The sequence below is a fragment of the Penicillium brevicompactum genome (assembly GCF_028827555.1).
Source record: "Penicillium brevicompactum strain IBT 35665 chromosome Unknown utg000006l_segment0_segment0, whole genome shotgun sequence".
NCBI lineage: Eukaryota > Fungi > Ascomycota > Eurotiomycetes > Eurotiales > Aspergillaceae > Penicillium > Penicillium brevicompactum.
Window position 1 is genome coordinate 5,817,562 of NW_026623209.1, and position 19,261 is coordinate 5,836,822.

Sequence of the window (19,261 nt, forward strand, 5' to 3'; positions counted from 1 at the left end):
CTTTTCCCGAGAACTCCGAAGCGCATCATGCGAGGAGAAGTGGGAAGTGCATCACCAACCTGGGTATATTGAAAGAGAGAAATGTGAAAGTAAAAAGAGGTAGAAGAAAAGAAAAGAAAAAGAAAAAGAGTAGGTCATCGACAGGATGGGGTAGATGGCGCCGGAGAAACCACACAGAAAGAAGACTGGCAATCATGACTATACCGAACTTCCTAGAACAGGGTCCAGCTTTCTGCGTGCGGCGAGGATACTCTTGAGTGATCCAAGCCAGCGCGCCAGTGACTCTTCATCTGGAGTGCAAAGTCGGTATGTCTTTTCCTCGGCGATAATTTGCATGCAGAACTTCTTCGATCTCGACATGGGATCTACCTCTGCGGCATCAAATACTTGAGACATTGGAACAATCTTGAGGGCGGAGTATTCTGAGTCGTCTTTGTAGAAAGCCAGACTTTTGGGTCGAAGCACAACCCAAAGTCGTTTCCATTGACGCACGGTCCCTTGGATCCGCAGCCCCTGCAGGTACCCCTGGCAGATGACCCGCTCTGGGTCGCGCAAGATGCTATGGTCTGCCGGCTTGCTAGGAAGCGTAGTTGATGGCAGAGATGAAGAAGGTAGGGATGAAGATGGGGCATATGACGATGGCAGAGATGACGACGGCAGGAATGAGGATTTCTCTTCTGGCGCAGAAAGAGATAACGAATGTATAGAAGGCATTGATCGTAGATGACGATTCCGGGAAGGGGCGGGCCCATCGGAGAACTCTGAATGCGAAGCTAGTTCGTTGCCCGAGTAATCCTGAATGTAAGGGGGGATTCTGGGTTCCGATTCGGGGAGATAGTGCATGGCGCGGCTCTGGAGAGCTGGCACGGCCGGTGTGGTCGAAGTCGGAGTGATCGGTTGTGTCGTCGACGAGCTGCTTGTTGATGGTCGGAGTTTCCTGCTTCTTGACCAGGCCGAGGAGAGCACGCTCGTGCTCGTCGTTCGGGATGGAGGCGCGAATCCGTGTTATCCATTCATCAGCATCGCGTTCCGTCGGAGCTTCGAAGCGGTAGTTTGTGGACGGGGTAAAGACGCCGAAGACATGTCGCCGGGTCGATCGAGGAGATTTGACGGGTGCGACGGCGGTGACTTCGGAGAGAGACACGGAGACACGGAGGCGGGTAGTCTCCTCGTCCTTGTATACGGAAAGGAGGTTTGGCCGGAGGACGAGGTAAGCGGGTTTCCATGAGGCGCGAAAGACATGTTTGTGTTTGACTCGACGGCAGACCCTCCCTGTTTTCAGGACGCGATCGAATTCGAAGCTTCCATTTTCGTTGACGGGGGAGAATGGATCCTGATTTCCATTGTTGCGAGGGCGGAAAAAGATGAGGGGCCAGGCTCCGGCAGCTTGATCACCGGGGCACTAGCCGAGGGCCTTGACAGCACAGTATTCATACTGAGTTGGAAAGAGGAAGAAGGTGAGAGTCCCGAGAAAAGGGGAAGCCCCGCGCTGATAGCCCCATGCAGTGATCGCCACAGAGTTCTGAGAAGAGTATCATGCGGAGTTGTGATGGGGGGATGACGGTCTTGGCCGGAACCAAGCCTTTTGGGCCCTTGCTCAAGTTGGGATCTACTAACGTTTCATAAGGAGGTACTCCGTCCTCCATACATATGATATGTAAAGTCTTCAATTCGAAATTGAGATTAAGTAGTCCCTGATGAGGCAATGACGCACACGAGCAATACTCCAACTTTTACGGACATCATTTTAGAAAGATAGTACTATCTGATGTAATGCTGAACATGCTGGAGATGCGAAAAGGTCCAGACTCGCGGAAATTAAAATTACCCAATACCGTATTTAGTCACGTGAAAAAGGGTCTAGGCGGTACTGGGTACTTGTGTACACGCGGTCTGGACACAGTAGCCTTTGCCAGGTAAAATGTATTGTGTACATAATGAAGACCTGCACTTTCAGATGTACGACATTTGGTACATCTTCTTCCTGGGTCGTCAGATGAAACTCGCACGCGCCGATCTCGTATTGGAATGGGGAAGATTTGGACCCTCGATCGTCGGTGATTTCAGAGTGAGACAAATAGCAATTTGTTACTCCGTACTCCGTAGACCGCACTTGACTTAATGTTGCGTTTGAACTTGTAGAAAATAGCTGGAGTTTCATACTAGTGGATCATCTTATATAGTACGGACCAGATAGGGCTGGATCAAGTGAATCCCAAGTACTCCGTACTGCGTAGAAGTAGGTGGTACCGTAGAACAACTAAGAATCCAGGAACCAGCTGTACACGAGCACAAGCATACTTTCTAAACTAGATGGGTTCAAAATTATCGAGACTTTGGCTAGTTACCCTTAAGGGGCCAATACGCGGTGCCCGGTACGTTTACTAGGACTGTATTTAAAAGTGCAATTCCATCCTTCATCAGATCAGCAGTTGTATACACTCCCTTGGTACAGGTACAAAGTACAAAGTTGCATATTATCAAAGTGCCAAAAATTAATCAATTGAGAACACTGAACAGTGATTCTTCCTCTATGCTCCGTACTCAATAAGTAGGGTAATTCCAAAGGAGAAAAAAAAACCTCCCAAAAAAGGGTAAATGATCAAACGATACAATACCGTTAAATACATGAATTGGCACGCCCAGACGGCCGCCAGGGGCAAAATGACCGTTTCGATGTGACAGGGAGGCGCAAGCGTTGTGGCCTCTCAGTCTTGGCGAGGTTCCAAGCCCATTTCCATCCCCATTCCCTTCATCTTCCTTCCATCACCCGTCCATGTTCTCGACCCTTTCCCTGTGTACCTCGCTGTTCACAGTTGCTTGCGTTGCTCCCGACGCTCTCCCCATTTGACGATCGTGGGACTGAGAAAGTTGGGGGAAAGGAAAGGAGGCATACCTCCGGCCACTCGTTTTGCTGTCTTTTTCTCCCATTCTCACTTCTTGAGTTTTGACTATCGGAACTTACCGTACTCCATTTCTCCATCTTATACCGTGCGCCGAAACCCTCTCTCCCGAGACGTGCCCCCCTGCCACCGATCGCACATCCGACACGATATCTCCACCATCCCCTTAACAGCCCTGTGCTGTCGCTTGGTTCTGACAGCCGACGCTACTGCCATCTGTGGGGTCCTGCCAGAATCGCATCCATGAGTTTCATTCAACGAATCACGAAACGGCTGCCCAGCGCGCCTAGCCTGCCGTTGGAAGATGCTCCCAATGAGAAAGGCCGCCATCATCCCAGATTTGCCTTCTTCCGGCGGAGGATCCGTCTAAAGGGCAACTCTTCTATTTCTATACCCCTGGGTCTTGTTTTACTATTTCCATGTCTTGTAATTGTCCTCATTCTGCTTCTCTTTGTGCGACACCCTGCCTCTCCCGGGGGCATCTTAATCCCAGCGGGCACCCCACCCTCCATCCGGTTCGTAACTCCACCTCAGGCGATGGTCGCTTGCGTCACTAACCTCGGTCGTTTCTTGCAGAAAAATCAGCGAAAAGCACGATAAGGTCTTCGCCACGGGATGTATGCCCATCGAGCCTGAAGCAATTGCTAAGGCTCCCCGCGCCAATGCAGCTTTCGTCGTGCTTGCCAGAAACAAGGAGCTTGATGGTGTAATTCAATCGCTCAAGTCGATTGAAAGACATTTCAACCGGTGGTGGAACTACCCCTATGTTTTCCTCAATGATGGCGACTTCGATGACAACTTTAAGGCCACCGTGAAGAACTACACCAATGCCGATGTGGAATTTGGCAAGATTGATAACAGCATGTGGGGATTCCCCGATTGGGTTGACCATGATGTTGCCAAGGAAGGCATCAGGAAGCAAGGTGATGCTGCCATAATGTACGGTGGCATGGAAAGTTATCACCACATGTGCCGATTCTACTCCGGGTAAGTTTTTTTGGGACATTCTTGCGATTGGGCTATCCCGCTAATCTAGCGACAGACACTTCTACAAGCATCCTTTGCTGATGAAGTACGAATGGTACTGGCGTTTGGAGCCCGAGATCACCTACTTCTGCGACATTACCTAGTAAGTTATTAAGTACTGATATGGGCGCCCAGTCTCTGACCTCTCTTTCTAGTGATCCGTTCCTCAAGATGGCCGAAGCCAACAAGACATACGGGTTCACCATTGCAGTCAAGGAGCTTAGGGAAACAGTCCCCAACATTTTCCGCTATGCGGCCGCCTACAAGCGCAAGTACAACCTGAAGTCTAAGGGTCTGTGGGAGATGTTCCTGGAGCAACCGGAGAAGCCAGAGGTCCCCGAGGAGAACAACCAGGGCAAATTGCCCGACGAAATCCTGCAGACTGATCCCGGTGACAACAACCTGAAGGATATCGACCCTGAGGCTATGGAAGGCGAGAGCTACAACATGTGTCATTTCTGGAGTAACTTTGAAATCGCTCGTCTGGATTGGTTCCGCAGCAAGGAGTATGAAGATTTCTTCACCATGATGGACCGGAGCGGTGGTTTCTGGAATGAACGAGTAAGTAACCCGGTTTTCAGATTCATCAAAGTTTGTACTGACTGTCTGACTTAGTGGGGCGATGCTCCTATTCACTCTCTTGCCGCTGGTGCTCTCCTTGCGCCCAGTGACATCCACTACTTCCGTGACTTTGGCTACCGTCACACGACCATCCAACACTGCCCCGCAAACGCTCCCGCTCGCCAACTTACTCGCATCCCATACCTCGAAAAGACCACGGAGGATGAGAAGAAGCGTATTGAGGAAGATGAATACTGGGCGAATGCGGACCAGGTCAAGGAAAATGGCGTCGGCTGTCGATGCCGCTGTGACACCGACATTGTCGATGTCGAAGGCAAGCAAGGCAGTTGTCTTCCCGAATGGGTTGAGGTTGCCGGCGGCTGGTCCTCGCCATAAATAAGGATGATAATGCTGTAGTGCTCAGTGTTTGTCCCATCTGCGTCCCCTTTCTACCTTGTCTTTATTCAACTGCAAGCATCACTCGGGTGAGCCCATGGGAGTTTTCTGTTGAAGCCTGGCTGCATAACGTGTGGTCATGGGGCTCTTTTTCTGGGCGGCGTTCAATGGAATTGACAGCTTTTCTTTTTTTGTTCGGAAGATGGTATGACCATTCTCATCATCACTGTTGAAACCTCCATCTACCATGCTGTCACACATGATTGCTTGTGACTCAGCTCTTATTGTATCTGAGAGAAAGTGTGCGTTTCGGTGATGGAGCCTCGGCACATGTGGAATTTGGAATCTCGAATGCTCTTCTCGTGGGATCCTTCGGGCGGCCTTTGGATCAATGTCTCGTCTGGTTCTTCTCTCTCAATCTCTTGCAGAACTAGAATCCACCACCATATCCATGTTCCACGGAACATTGCTCGATCTTGGTGGTTGGTTTTGATATGGAGGTAGGGAAGAAGGCTTCGTCCATTTTCCCGCCTCAATTACCATTGTCTCCGCCATTCACTGTCCCATGTTCGTCACGTTTTCCACAGAAGAGTTGAGTCATTTCTCATTTCCCATTTCCCGTGTGCGCAGTGTTTTTGTGATTGTCTTTCAGCATGCATTCGTGAAATGTACATACCTTCCCCTCTACCCTCCTCCCTCCCTCATCCTTGACACCGTGGCACACGGGTTGTTTTCCGCATTGTCTTTTGAATTTCGCAAATACCAGATCGAGCATGGTTGTCTATAGAGTATGGAATAATCACCAGGTGAATTACGTGAAGAATGATATCAGTATAATGCATTTTGTTTTTTTGTGCCTAGCTCAAGACTTTCAACCTTGGAATGATATATGTAAGATGTTTCCTGCCATTTGTGCAATTGATTTCCAAGGTTAACCTTGGAACACTTCCAATTTTTGATAGCTGGATGTATACCGGCCCTGGGAGAAGTCCCAAGACCCATGGATGTAGTTCCATCCATTCCAAATTCCAAGGTTTGCAACAATACCTTCCAAGGTTCCTTTGTATAAACATCAACTTTTAACTCCCCTAGAGCGATTTTAGAACTGCTGCAGGCTAGAAGATCTGTATTCTCTGCAATCAAGGCGATGATTGCACTAAAGATCATGAAGAACTAGCTGAGCTAGTCTTCTTGATTGGGCCCACCGAACAGCCTGTTCTGACCTCGGTAGAAGCCCCGTTGAGGATCCCTATGTGTTTACTGGTTGGAGCATACGACAACAAAGTAAGTGAGGTAAGCCACGATCTATGTAATCCATCAAGGGGCAGATTTGCATGTCAGCATCTTAAACTCAACGCAATAACGGGGAATAATGGAGCTAGAATATTGTTGCCTACGGAGAAGAACAACGGGAGTATCCTCAAACCCTTGGAAATGTTTAGATGGATCGCCGAGCAGCGGGTCTTGATTCGCCAAAAATGTAAGCATCCTGCATTAGCGCCAGGTCGAAATTGATGGATCGTCCAATGCTTACTCCGTACAAGTTTCTTCATTCTATTGTGCTATCTTCTGTATGATGTACTACCAAGACTCTCAAACATATGGTATGTAGATCAGGCATTACCAATGCCATGCCTTGGCATGACGACGCCTTGGTCCACGAGTCCTATCTTCAAGGTCATCACCATCCGATAATCCCGAGCTCCATGGCTTGATGGAGATAGAGATCAGGTATAAAGGTAGAGCTTCCTACCAGGAACCTATATCATATTCAGACAATCTCAGCTCCCTATTTCAAACAGCATTTGAGCAGCGTCATGAAGATCGTGAACAACATCGCTGTGATTGGCATGGCAATGGCTTGTGTCAAGTCAGCCATAGCTCAAAATCTGTCATACGGAGCGGACAATTTCTATCGCAGTGCCAATGTGACGAAAAACTCAATCACCTTCCCAAGTCAATACCATACAGCGATCACGGGTAACCTCTTTATCCCCAACAACATCGACCGCAATGCTGCTGCCCCAGCACTTGTCGTCGGCCACCCGATGGGTGCAGTGAAGGAGCAGAGTGCAAACCTATACGCCACAAAGCTGGCCGAGCAAGGCTTCGTTACGGTTTCCCTTGACCTGCCATTTTGGGGCGGCAGCCAGGGTCGACCGCGTAATGCCGTGTCAGCCGAACTATACGCAGAGGCATTCAGTGCAGCAATCGACTATCTCGGCTCGCAGAACTTGACATCGGTGGACCGTGAACGAATCGGCGGTCTCGGAATCTGTGGCAGTGGCTCCTTCATCATCAGCGCCGCGAAGCTTGATCCACGCATCAAGGCCATCGCAACATCATCCATGTACAACATGGGCGCCGCGAGCAGAGATGGACTACAGAAGTCACAGGACCTTGCTGAGCGCAAGGAAATTATCGCCATGGCGGCTCAGCAGCGTTGGATTGAAGTCGATGGTGGTAGAACCGAATACACAGGTGGCACCCCGAACAGACTCACTGTCAATTCAACCGCCGTGGAGCGTGAGTTCTACGACTACTATCGTACCTCGCGCGGTGAAGTCACGCCTCGGGGCACAACTGCAAATCTGACAACGCACCCGACGCTCTCGACCAATACGAAGTTCATGAACTTCTACCCCTTCAACGATATTGACAGCATCTCGCCGCGTCCGATGCTTTTCATCTCTGGTGACCAGGCACACTCACGCGAGTTTAGCGAAGATGCCTACGCACGTGCGGGCGAGCCTAAGGAGCTTGTCTGGATTCCTGGAGCTGGCCATGTCGACCTTTATGATCGCACGGAGCTGATTCCATTCGCCAAGCTCACTCGATTCTTCCAAGAGAATCTCAGCTAGATATACGCGGCAGATCGGTGTGAAGGTTCCAAGAACCTCATTTTGATTGCTTTTCGTGATCTAGTTATATTGGGACATTGGGCGTGACTACCTATCGGAATAAATTGTTTGCCTAAGCTCAATCTGGACAATGCTGAGGAATGGAGAAAGGGTTTATACCTATACAATCAAAGATATGTCAATTTATAGTTGACTAGAGTAATCTTTATTCTCTCCCAAGTTTCCTAGCGATTCAATGCAACTGCGTATCTGTATTAAAAATTCAAAGACATGGAAATCCGACTGAACTTGTGTTATCGACTCGGGACCAGTTCTTCTGTCGATCTTTCATTAACTTGACTCTTCTGCAACGGAGAGTTCGTTTCCCACTCACCAAGCTTGGCCCAAACATGTTTCACAGGAGAATTCATGACTGGCTGGACTTTTCAGCGATCCGTTGAAACACAGCTGACGCATCCAAAAAGGTCTCTGCCCGATAGCATTTCACACGTCCATCGTCCTGCTCTCGAAGAGCGAACACCGCAAAACCGGGTATAGTGATTTCGTCGGTGTCTGGGTTGTCACCCTTGACAATGTAACGGATAGTAGCAGCTTGATAGATGCGAGGAGCGACGTAGTCAAAGTAGCGAATCTCATGGGTCATCTTGTCTAGCTGACCGAGGACAGTTTTGAACATCTGTCGTACCTCGTCGCCCTTGATAACAGGGCTGTTTGCGTATTGCATCTCGACATCATCGGTCATGAACTCGTCAAGCCATCGATCGGCATCAAGAGTGGCACTTGCCCGATGGAACTGAGAATCGCAACGAGTTAGTTGTCTTGGGCTGTTCTTGGGGGAAAAGTACGGCTTGCCTCTTCAAGCCAGTTTAACACGGCACCGTTATCGAGCTGAGGGTTAATTGACATTTTGCAAGTAATTGCGAAATGTTGATACTAGGTCTTTGCGAGTGAGATTTTTGGTAAACCGTGGACTTCTTTACATACCTAGAAGGATCCCTGGGGGTGGTCAGTATCCTCAAGATTGCTTATAAATTCGAATTGGCCAAAGTCCCGATAACTACATGACATACGGAGTACTCCGTATGTAGTTCGTATCTATTCAATCCAATCACAGGTCCATATTAGCTCCCGGGGTCCTATTAGGGTGGGGATGCTCCTGTCACTTTGACCCATCAACATTGCAGCAAGGCGTAAGCAGCAGGAACGAGAGCACGCCAAGGCTCTTCCCGATATTATCAGCCGCCTTTAATCCTCGAAGAGGGTACGGAGTACGGAGCACAAACCTCGCACCTAGTCAGTCTCCACTCAAGCCATATGTCAGCGTGCTGTCGTCATCGCTTTGAAGCATGTCAATCCTGAGCCTCCCAAACGAGCTACTTCAAAGCATTTTTGATTCTCTCGAGTCGGAGACAGAGATCAACGCCCTTATCTGCACGCACCCATATATCTATCATCATTTCAACCCGTTTCTGTACACTCACAATGTGGCTGAATCCTCAAGTTCAGCCATCATATGGGCCGTGACACGTGGACGGCCGGACACATTGCAGAAAATGATCCAGCAGGGCGGCAACATCGAAGTCCGTGATGCCACTCACGATCAGACACCGCTGGCAATCGCCATAGAAAAAGGATATATCGCGATTGCACATCAACTCCTCGATCATGGGGCCGACGTCTCTGCCAAAAACCGATATCGCCAAACGCCTTTGTTCGAAGCCGCGCTACTGGGCGATGAAGGCTTGGCACGCAGGTTGGTCGAGTTGGGTGCCGACGTAGACCCCACCGATATCGACATGGAATCACCGCTCCACAGCGCTTTGTACAGGAAACACGATCGGATCGTTGAGTTTCTGCTGGAGAAAGGTGCTGACCCGAACCGAAGAGACGACAGCGGTGTAAACACACCCTTGCACATTGCCATTCGGAATTTCAACATAACCAACATTCGGCTTCTTTTAAAATACCGTGCGGATCCTGGAATGCGGTATTCGGATTTACCTCCTGGTTTTATGCAGCCGATTCATTTGGCAGTGCTCAAAGGTCACGATTCTGCTGTTCAACTTTTATTGGAGATGGGGGCCGATCGCGCATGGAGGGATGCTTCGGGTCAGACACTGATGGACATTGCAGAACGGGCGGGGTTTGGGGAACTGATGAGACCATTACTGGAATAAGTCAACTGAGAGCAATGAGAAGAGAGGTATAGCGATCTCAGTTTTGAATGTAAATAAAGTAGTCAAGTCACCCAGGGTTTAAAGGCGATCATATGTGGGGCCTCTAGTGGAGCTTCAAGGAGATCAAGTGCTAAACTTGTATATTGTACATGCTGTAGTATATGCACCGTTGCAAAGGAACAAAGAGACGCATGTTAGAGAGTTCCAGGGCAGGAGAGACTACTGCACCTATGCTTTGGTACAATATACCACCCTCATAGGACCAACCACCATACGACACACAGGTACCCAGTACAACCCCGCCATTACTTCCACTCGGGTCATCTACTTCAGGTACTTCTTATCAAACACACCCCTCACTCTGCGATCTTCATCTTTCACTTTTCTTTTATTGATACAGCTTTCTTTCTTCTTCTTTGGGGGGTTCTTTTTCCCTCAACCCTTACGTCCCTTCCTCAAGAAACCCCGTGACGGTCATCCCCGCAGACCCACCTGCTCATCACTCTACTCTATTGGGCTTTTGTGGTCTCTCTGCTTAGGCATATCCAGTATCTTCCGACCCTCCCTTTTCCTATCCCCCGCTTATTCTGTGCCTCTAACTCTGCTTTTCTTTCTTGGCTTCTTTTCTCAGGCTTGAGATCTTTCCTGAGCCTCTGTTTCAGCCGCCGCTGCATCCATGACATTACCTGCGACGATATGACTGACATTCCCGAGTCGCCTCGTCGGCGTCTTATCAGTGCCCAAACCTCCTCTACTTTGCAATATCCGACTTTGCCTCCCCTAACAGCCTCTGTCGAAGAGTGGCTGTCTCGCTCGCGGCCCACAAACATGACGTCAGCTCGACTCTCTGATTCTCCCAAATCCTTGAGTGACAGCTGGGCCACCTTGAGTGTGTCTGACCTCCACTCCGAGGATGGCAGTCATTCTGAACAGACCGATACGTGCTCCTTGATTGATCAGGCGATCCCGGACGATGTCGCAAGCCTCGACGAGCGCTACAGCAGTAGCGATGCGGAACACGAGGACAATCAAGACGAGGACAGCCAAGACGAAGAAGATGATGGAATTGATAAGCAAGAAGTGCAGTGCACCGACTCGGCTTCCCAAGAGCTTCCTGCCCTCTTTGCTTCCGGAGGAGCCGCGATCGATGATAGTACTATTACCACCAAACCTTCGTACCCAAAGACCAGTGATTCTATCGAGTTTGTTGAGCCCGAGATGTGGCCTGAGATCGAGAGGGTGGAGCTCAAGCATACCATCCGCATCTTTGAAGGTGCTGCAGCTTCGGAACTAAAGAGCCGGCTGCCATACAACTCAACCGACTCCATCCTCATGGCCACTGTTCAACAGACCATGACCAAGCAGAGCCTTGACCTAGACAAGCCGTTCCGTGTGCTGTATATCGGACACCCCGGTTTCCGTAACATCATCCTCGACAAGATCGGAGATGTTCTAGTATCAAGCTCGGGTACTCGCTCAGAAGCTAGCTCCGCTGAATCCTCCCGCTACCATGTTGTACCAACCTCATTTGGCGCTGGCGCCATTCCTACCTTTGCGGAGCTCCTACCGATCCACGTCCAACTTGTGGTTGACGAATGTCTGGAGGCTACCGACGATCAACACGCGGACCGACCTAGCACCCTCAACCTGAGATTCAAGAACCGTCCCTCATGCACATCGGCTTGGAACGGAATCGACTTCGGAGTCTCGTCTACATCTGACTGGACTCTGCCCGATGTGGCCATCCTCTTCGTCTCTAAGGGCGATAACGAATCGGCTGTGAGGACTCAGCGTCTTGCTCACACTTTCTTAGAGCGTCACGAAATCCCAGCCATGGTTATATCGGAAGAGCCAATGTGGACCATGGCCGGGGAAATGATTCCTCTCAACCATGACAGTCTGCATACGTGCTTAGAGTCCCGACACCCATTGTCCGGCGAGACGGCTGTTCTAAGAAGGTATCCCATCGATTTGAAGACCTTCGAGAGCATCACAGCTGGTCAGTTGAATCGCAATCTCGCCTCACTCGTCGGCCTGTACCCCAAGAGGGCGCATAAAGTCGCCGCTCAATCCCACAAGCCTGCGCAGCGAGGTATCTCTGTGGACTTCGAAAAGTACACTACACAGTGGCTCCCGCCTGCATATGCCACTAAGGTCAGAGAGATGTCCCCAACGCTGCGCGTGGCTACCTTGAGTCTCATATCGATCATTGCCGTCTTTCTTGGGTATTTAGCTGTCCAGCTATTGGTTTCTCTCCTAGCACAGTGCATCGTTGGCGCATCCATTTCCAGTGCATCCCTCCCAGTGGCTTCTCAGGTCTCTTCCGCTTCTATTCCAACCTTGGACCGAGTGAACCAGACTCCTATCGCGATGCTTCCCTCGTCATCTGTGCGACTATTGCACGTACCCTCCGTGGGTGATTCGATTTCAGACGTTCGGGTGTCTACTCTTTCTTCACTCCAAACTCCCGGGAGGGCCGATGAATTCGAGTTCCAAGTCGTTGGGGACTGCCATGTCATCATCAAGCCTCCCCCAAACTTGCATCGTCCAAGAAGCACCCCAAGTTCAATGTTAGCGCCCAAAGACAAGACAAGGTTCTTTCTTATGAGCTGTCAGCGCTTTTCGATGGGGTTTATACTCTAAAGCTCAACCGAGAAGATGCGTACGGCTTGGTCAACTTGACAATCACGCCCAAGACCAGACGTCCAGTGAATCAAACAATAATTCTGGACTTTGGGACTCCGTGGTTGAAGATTTCGAATTGGAAACGTGCTGCACAAGGAATCACAGCCCAATTCGCCAAGGACCTGCATACAGCTCAAACCGGATTGACAGAGGTGTATGGCCGGTTCTCCACAGACGTTCAAGTTCTCATGGGTGACGTCGTGAAGAAAGCACACTTCTTGCGCCGTGATGCAGAAAGCCTACGAAATGAAAGCCTGAGTGCCCGCAACGCAGTTCTTGCCCGCTCTAAGCAAATGTCCGACGCCCTAGCCCGCAATGCCGTCCAGAGACTCCAAATCGTCTCCTCTGCGTTGCAGATGCGCACCACCAGCGTCAACAAGGAAGCCAAAAGTTTCGTGCATGATGCTTGGGCGCGGCTTGAGAGCTCAGCACCCAAGGTGGACCTCCGAAGCGTTATGGACCGAATACGCGGCGCCAGAAAGTGCGAAGCCCTAGACCGGGCTCAATCGCGTGCGCGATACGTGATGAAGATCTGGTCGGGTAAACCCGACGATTGCTCAACTCTTGCTCGCTCGAAATGATGATCACCCCCCTTTATCACTATGTAATTGCTGTTTTCTTGTTTTCTTTCTCTTAATGGATTGGCTGAGGAACGGATATTTTCTCTCGTTTTTTCTTTTTCTTTCTGTTTTGTTTATGGCGAACAGGATTGGGAGGCAACAGGGCTGGGGATTAACTCGGGTTATTAAACCGACGCAAATGCTATTATTTGAATTCAATCGTGATCAATTTCCGTATGAAAGATTAAAGCGCATTGTTTGTTTGTATTCGACGTATACTATTGGCAGATGCAGGCGGTGGGGATTCTGCCAGCGATGGGACCCAATGTAGGTATTAATTTTTCCCCCTCATCGCCGCTTTTCTTGATCAACAAACACTCCCATCTCTTTTCCTGTGATTCCACTCTTGTACCCGTGGAACTCCGCCATTTCACACATTCTTATCATTTCAAACCGATCACCTTGAAATCCCTCGCCATGTCTGACGTCGCCGAGAAGAAGCCCGACCCCACCGTCGTTTCTGACACCAAGCCCGAGGAGACCACCCCCGCCACCGGCGAGGGCGAGAAGTCTACCACTGAGGCTGCCACCGAGACCGTGACCGAGACCGCCAAGGAGGCCGTTGACACCGCTAAGGATGCCGCCGTGAAGACCTCTGACAGCGTCTTCTCCATGTTCGGTGGCGGTCCCAAGAAGGAGAAGAAGGAAGAGGCCGAGGAGCCCACTGATGAGCCCTCCGGCTCTTCCAAGGCCAACAAGGCCGAAGAGGAGGTACGTTGGATACATCTGATGCTGGGCACATTTATGGTTGTTGGGCGCCGTACACAGTGGGAGCGGGGTCTTTTGTGCCCCTTTCCCCATATAGTGGGGTCGTCGCAACCACGCCCAAAATACGCCAGCCATTCTACCCCATTCGCGAGTATGCTAACCATGGTTTCTCAATGCAGGATGAGGTCGAGCAATCCGCCGATGTTCACTTCGAGCCCGTCATCCACCTGACCGAGAAGGTTGAGACCAAGACCAACGAGGAGCTTGAGGAGCAGTCCTTCAAGATGCGCGCCAAGCTGTTCAAGTTCGACCGCGAGTCTAAGGAGTGGAAGGAGCGTGGTACCGGTGACGTCCGTCTGCTTAAGCACAAGGAGAACCACAAGACCCGCCTTGTCATGCGTCGTGATAAGACCCTCAAGGTCTGCGCCAACCACTACAGTAAGATTTCCCAATTCCAAGCTGTCCGTCCACCAGTTCTCGTTCCTAACACATTGTCCCAGTTGTCCCCGATATGAAGCTTAGCGCCAACGTCGGTTCCGACCGCAGCTGGGTCTGGAACGCCGCTGCCGATGTCTCTGAGGGTGAGCCCGAGGCCCAGACTCTGGCCATCCGCTTCGGCAACAGTGAGAGTGAGTTTACCCTGCACAGCCCTGGAGCTTCCAGTCACGATTGGATCCGTTCTTTGCTAACCTATTCCCTTAGACGCCAACCTTTTCAAGGAGGCTTTCGAGAAGGCCCAGCAGGAGAACGAGAAGCTCTTCAACGCTGAGGAGTAAACATCTTCTCATCCGCAATGTTGATCACACCTCGCGGCTTCGAAGGATAGAAATCCATTGAGCCGACACTCCAGGCCTTTGGCCCCCATCGTCCCGGGGCTCGCTCTCGCAAAACCGCCCTATTTTCGCCCCCTTCACATCGTTCCAACCCCAATCCAACCCCCAATCCCCAACCCCTACGACGCAACGAGCGAGGCAGCAGTTACGAAGATGTTGTTCGCACAGCTATTGTGAGCCATGCAGTCTACGAAATGGAGAGCAGTTTCCCTTACGTCGGTGGTTCGCAATTCGGCAGTAGATAGAAATTTCCCATCGAATATACACCCTGCACATGACCCCATCCCTTCACGATATCTGGCATGAGGAACCGAAAACACCCCAACCCAAGAGTAAAAGAGTACAAAAACAAACAAAAACAAAAAGAACGTGGCCTTGAACGCTATCTCTCTGAATACAATAGACCGAAACATGAACGAACAGCCTTGAAATGGACGAGGTTGAGAATCCAGAAGCGAGGCGGCACATCGTCGTTATTCGGCCGTTACTTAGCCGTTACTTAGTCGTTACTCGCTCTTCGACTCTGAACACAAAAATGGCGGACTTGAGCTCTATTCACTTTCCAGAGCAGTTAATTTGAGAATAGCTTATGCATATTGTAAATGTGAATTGTCTAGTAATTTACAGGGCCATGTACGTAGGGCGAATATGGAGGAGGCAAAGTGCAAACTTGATGGGCCTCACTTAACCTCATGACCTGAATTCACTTCCCACTTCTTCATCGCCTCATCTGAATAGTTCAGTGTGTCTCCCCCAAAGCCTCTTATCGTTCGGCTTGACTCTTGGAGTATATCAGCACCTGAGACGCCCATTCCCTTCGTCGCTCGTCGCGCATTTTCTCAACCTCCTACCACGCAAACTTGTCTCCCCGTCACTCCGCACGACACCCCTTCAGCTTCAACCCCGACAACCCACTCGCGCAAGCACTGTGCTCCCAATCATTCAAAATGCCCGACGTGAGTTATCACTCTGTTTATACTCATTTCTCAGCCCCAGCCGAAGACCTTCTTCCATGGTCCCAAACTGGGGTCCTCGCCATGGCAGACCCTACTGCTGTGCCCTGGGCTTGGTCCAACATGCGCAATAGCTTTGAGCTCAATTTACTTCTTCTTGGCTAATACTTTCCTTCACTCGGCAGGTAAAAAGGACAGTCCGTCTCATCACTGAGCAGAACATTATGTACGTGCGCTGTCTCTTCCTCCGCCTCTACCTTGACCTCCCCACCTTTGGCCTCGTGACCAGGTCTTCAGAATCCCTCAACACACTGTCATATCCTTCAATGGGCCCTTGGAATGGATGTTACTATGGCTTTACTCGCAACACTTGAGGCGTAGCCATGCGCCTCATCGCCACACGACGCGACAAACCACACTGCTCCATTAGCTCACCCCCCACCCCTTCCCTTCAGAACGACGCGTTGAGATATGTTTGAGCATTGGCTGACTAGGCTTTCCACTGCAGAGATAAGCCTTCGGAGGTCGAAGGATTCCCGCAGCGATCTTGGCATATCGAGGTCTGGCTCGTGAATGAGAAGGGCGCGCTCGTTCCGGCGAATCTATTCGACAGAGTCACTTTCCACCTGCACCCCAGTTTCGGTGACCGTGCTACTCAAGGTATGATTGAGCTCCTATAGGTCTCCCCCGTGGCTTGATTGTTATGCAGCTTCGGCGCATCCTCGGTTCGCGCTGGCGGTGATTGGGTCCTTTGCTAACGCGGTGGTATTTCAATGAATAGTCTTCAAGCAGCCCCCATTCCGCATCCAAGAGGAAGGATGGGGTGAGTTTGACATGTCGATCGAGCTCACTGCCGACAAATCCTACACCATCCAACATGACCTCAACTTCGCGCAAAACCGCTATGAAAGCAAGCATGTTCTGGTAAGTTTCGGCTCAAAAGAGCAATCCTCCCGAATGTGTCGTGCTGATATGTCGCCCACAGACTTTCAAGAACCCCAAGCCAGCCCTCTTAGCTGCTCTGCGTGAGTCCGGTCCCGTACCTGGAGATGAGAACGGTCTCAAGGCCAAGCGCCCCGCCGGTGGTGAGGAGAGCGCCAAGAAGAAGAAGCGCACCGACAAGAATGTGAGTGGCACTGATTTCCGACAAGGTACCGACTGGCAGACTGACACATCGAAGGTCGACATGGATAGGCTTGCCGAGGGCTTGCAGAAGCTTAACGAAGATGATCTCCTGCAGGTTGTTCAGATGGTCCATGACAACAAAGCAGCCGATTCATACACCAAGAATGACGTTGAACGTGAGTATTTCCATCAGCTTTCTCGAATCTCCGCCGACCCAGCCCAAATCTAACACATCCCCACAGTTGGAGAATTCCACGTTGATCTTTACACCCTACCGGACGCATTGATCAAAATGCTTTGGGATTTCACGACGGAACGCGGCGCCCTTTGAAGGTAACGCAGCCAGTGAAACCAAGCGAGAAGGCATGGGATACTCGAATCGGTCCTTGCTTCTCGTGCACATTCCTTCTCATACGCTTAGTTACATCTTTCTCATGATTTTTCTTGTCTTTGACCTGGGGAGTTAGCGGACCGTCAAAGGAAATTGGATGGCTCTTGTTCTTTTTCCTTTTTTCTTTCTTCTGTTTTTTCCGGGCCGCTGCGCCGCATCACTGCGATCAGAGTCTCTACTGGAGGTGGAGAGACATATATTCAATTTGAACTTACTCGCGCTTTTGCTCAGATATCGGTTGATGTTGTAACGGTTAAGTAGAAGGCCCGGGGTCCAGGGCCTGTTGCTTTGCTTTACTTAGAGTTTTGTTCTAGTAATAGATCGAATGTCTGTCTTGGTATCTAACTCCATGGATTCTCTCTTAACTTTTTGGGTCTCGGCCATCAAATCTTCAAGACTTCCAAACTCGAGGAAAGGCTAAAACTATCGTGATGGGCATTATGTGATCTACGCATATTGCCTACGGTGGCAAGAAGTATTTGAATAGAGTGCAATGGATGCCTAAGTACAGCATGGGATATCTCAAATCAACATCAAGCCCGGTCCCAGCCAGGTTGTAAAAGAGGGAAATAATCAAACATGAATGGAAAAAGAAAAATGTATTCTTGTCCAGTGGGACACAGCAGGATGGTGACCAGACCATCAACCGAAGCAGCCCATCTGCCCCATAGTGGGACCAACGCCAAAGAGATCTGTTCTTTTTTCTGCGCAGTGTGCAACGTTAAACATGTCGAGGAAATGAGGATATGTAGGTCAGGTTGGGAGAGTCGAGTAGAGATGAAAAGAGCAAAGGGGATAAAACAAATAAGAAAAAAGAAGGCAAAGACAAGGCCTGTAAATTATCACGAAGCGCACCACCAGGACGCCATGCTACCGTCGAACGGTTAAAAACGAGATGTAAACAAAGGGAAGAATCGAAGTATCAATTAAAGCACACGGTTCCTGTATGACTGGTTAGTAACTGGTACACAATTGGTAGTTTCGTTGGGAGGTACGTACAGCTTCAACAGGTCTTCCAAGCTGTCAGCACTGCAGCTGCGGCCCCGAGGGATGCTACGCAGCACATCAACAATGGTAGCGAAGACATCACCACCACGATAGGCCAGCAAAGCAGGAGCCTTGATGTGATCCATCTCGGCGATGTCTTGGTGCATCTTCACAAAGCGAGTAGTGGGTTGTCTGCGGGCGATGGTAACCAGACATTCTTCAACAATGGCGCTATCGTCATACTAAAAAGAGAAAAAGAGAAAAGAGTCAGCAACTATATCATAGGAATTGGCCAGTGAACCATCTTCAAAACATACCTGAGGGTCATAGATGCAGACGACGACGACGGTATCCGAAGTGACCTTCTCAATCGCATCGAGATACCCCACCGCATCAACGGTCTCAACCGAGCCGAACCGTCGACCCCGCGGGCTAGGACGACGGGCACTCTTATGCTGCAATTCGTGCATGCGAGAAGTGCGCCACTTGTTCATGAAGCGGGCCTCGTCGTCATCGTCACTGGAAGACTCGCCAGCGGGAGATTCGTCCCTCGTAGACTTGGAGTTGTAAGAGGGGCCGTGGTTGATGCCAGCGGCGCTAAGGAGGGTGCGACGGAAGGACTTCTTGCGGGCGCGCTCGAAAGCCTGAGCATCGGCAATGACACCTTTAGGACCGGTGTTGGCGTCGTAGACGGTGTTAGGAACGTGGTAGGTAGGGGCGCGAGAGGAGACCATATTATCGTTATCGTCCTCGTCGGAGGAATCAACCTTGTGCTGGGGTTCTTCGTCGGAGTAGTGGGGGTCTGAGTCGTCACGGTCTTCCGGGTGTGAAGTGTAGCGTTGACGGTTGTTCACCAGCTGATTGAATTCTTCTTGGGCAGACATGATGGCGGGGTTCGGGGGATTTAAGAAAGATGCACGTTTCGGGAGAAAGCGAAATGCAGGTTGAGGTCAAATCGAATAACCCCTGAGGTTGAAACGGAGATGGAGGCTGAGCAGGGAAGAGATCGCCAGGGTGAAACGGTGAGGTGGTCAG

General features: G+C 50.4%; 9 protein-coding genes across 9 annotated transcripts; 6 read left to right on the plus strand and 3 right to left on the minus strand.

Moving 5' to 3' along the window:
* Nucleotides 1–577: 577 nt before the first annotated feature.
* Nucleotides 578–1,434, minus strand: N7506_010418 (uncharacterized protein; the record flags this gene model as incomplete). Its single annotated transcript, XM_056959711.1, has 2 exons — nucleotides 578–1,333; nucleotides 1,396–1,434. The coding sequence occupies 2 exons, from the start codon at nucleotides 1,432–1,434 to the stop codon at nucleotides 578–580; spliced, it is 795 nt and encodes a 264-aa protein (XP_056809101.1).
* A 1,712-nt stretch (nucleotides 1,435–3,146) lies between these two features.
* N7506_010419 (glycosyltransferase family 15 protein) lies at nucleotides 3,147–4,886 on the plus strand (the record flags this gene model as incomplete). Its single annotated transcript, XM_056959712.1, has 5 exons — nucleotides 3,147–3,418; nucleotides 3,480–3,890; nucleotides 3,946–4,032; nucleotides 4,085–4,490; nucleotides 4,545–4,886. 5 exons carry the CDS (start codon nucleotides 3,147–3,149, stop codon nucleotides 4,884–4,886), a joined length of 1,518 nt encoding a protein of 505 aa, XP_056809102.1.
* Nucleotides 4,887–6,703: 1,817 nt separating this feature from the next.
* On the plus strand, nucleotides 6,704–7,747 carry N7506_010420 (alpha/beta hydrolase; the record flags this gene model as incomplete). The annotated part of the gene is made up of 1 exon (XM_056959713.1): nucleotides 6,704–7,747. One exon carries the CDS (start codon nucleotides 6,704–6,706, stop codon nucleotides 7,745–7,747), a length of 1,044 nt encoding a protein of 347 aa, XP_056809103.1.
* Nucleotides 7,748–8,153: 406 nt separating this feature from the next.
* On the minus strand, nucleotides 8,154–8,653 carry N7506_010421 (nuclear transport factor 2 family protein; the record flags this gene model as incomplete). Its single annotated transcript, XM_056959714.1, has 2 exons — nucleotides 8,154–8,540; nucleotides 8,621–8,653. 2 exons carry the CDS (start codon nucleotides 8,651–8,653, stop codon nucleotides 8,154–8,156), a joined length of 420 nt encoding a protein of 139 aa, XP_056809104.1.
* A 440-nt stretch (nucleotides 8,654–9,093) lies between these two features.
* N7506_010422 (ankyrin repeat domain-containing protein) lies at nucleotides 9,094–9,924 on the plus strand (the record flags this gene model as incomplete). The annotated part of the gene is made up of 1 exon (XM_056959715.1): nucleotides 9,094–9,924. The coding sequence occupies one exon, from the start codon at nucleotides 9,094–9,096 to the stop codon at nucleotides 9,922–9,924; it is 831 nt and encodes a 276-aa protein (XP_056809105.1).
* Nucleotides 9,925–10,620: 696 nt separating this feature from the next.
* N7506_010423 (uncharacterized protein) lies at nucleotides 10,621–13,190 on the plus strand (the record flags this gene model as incomplete). The annotated part of the gene is made up of 2 exons (XM_056959716.1): nucleotides 10,621–12,365; nucleotides 12,422–13,190. 2 exons carry the CDS (start codon nucleotides 10,621–10,623, stop codon nucleotides 13,188–13,190), a joined length of 2,514 nt encoding a protein of 837 aa, XP_056809106.1.
* Nucleotides 13,191–13,646: 456 nt separating this feature from the next.
* N7506_010424 (Ran GTPase-binding protein YRB1) lies at nucleotides 13,647–14,713 on the plus strand (the record flags this gene model as incomplete). Its single annotated transcript, XM_056959717.1, has 4 exons — nucleotides 13,647–13,940; nucleotides 14,117–14,375; nucleotides 14,438–14,566; nucleotides 14,640–14,713. The coding sequence occupies 4 exons, from the start codon at nucleotides 13,647–13,649 to the stop codon at nucleotides 14,711–14,713; spliced, it is 756 nt and encodes a 251-aa protein (XP_056809107.1).
* A 1,153-nt stretch (nucleotides 14,714–15,866) lies between these two features.
* Nucleotides 15,867–17,179, plus strand: N7506_010425 (putative transcription initiation factor subunit (TAF30); the record flags this gene model as incomplete). The annotated part of the gene is made up of 5 exons (XM_056959718.1): nucleotides 15,867–16,004; nucleotides 16,218–16,383; nucleotides 16,505–16,647; nucleotides 16,709–17,024; nucleotides 17,091–17,179. Coding segments are annotated over 5 exons (852 nt in total), but the record flags the coding sequence as incomplete, so codon positions are not given.
* A 986-nt stretch (nucleotides 17,180–18,165) lies between these two features.
* On the minus strand, nucleotides 18,166–19,110 carry N7506_010426 (phosducin family protein; the record flags this gene model as incomplete). The annotated part of the gene is made up of 3 exons (XM_056959719.1): nucleotides 18,166–18,181; nucleotides 18,239–18,468; nucleotides 18,544–19,110. 3 exons carry the CDS (start codon nucleotides 19,108–19,110, stop codon nucleotides 18,166–18,168), a joined length of 813 nt encoding a protein of 270 aa, XP_056809109.1.
* Nucleotides 19,111–19,261: the final 151 nt, after the last annotated feature.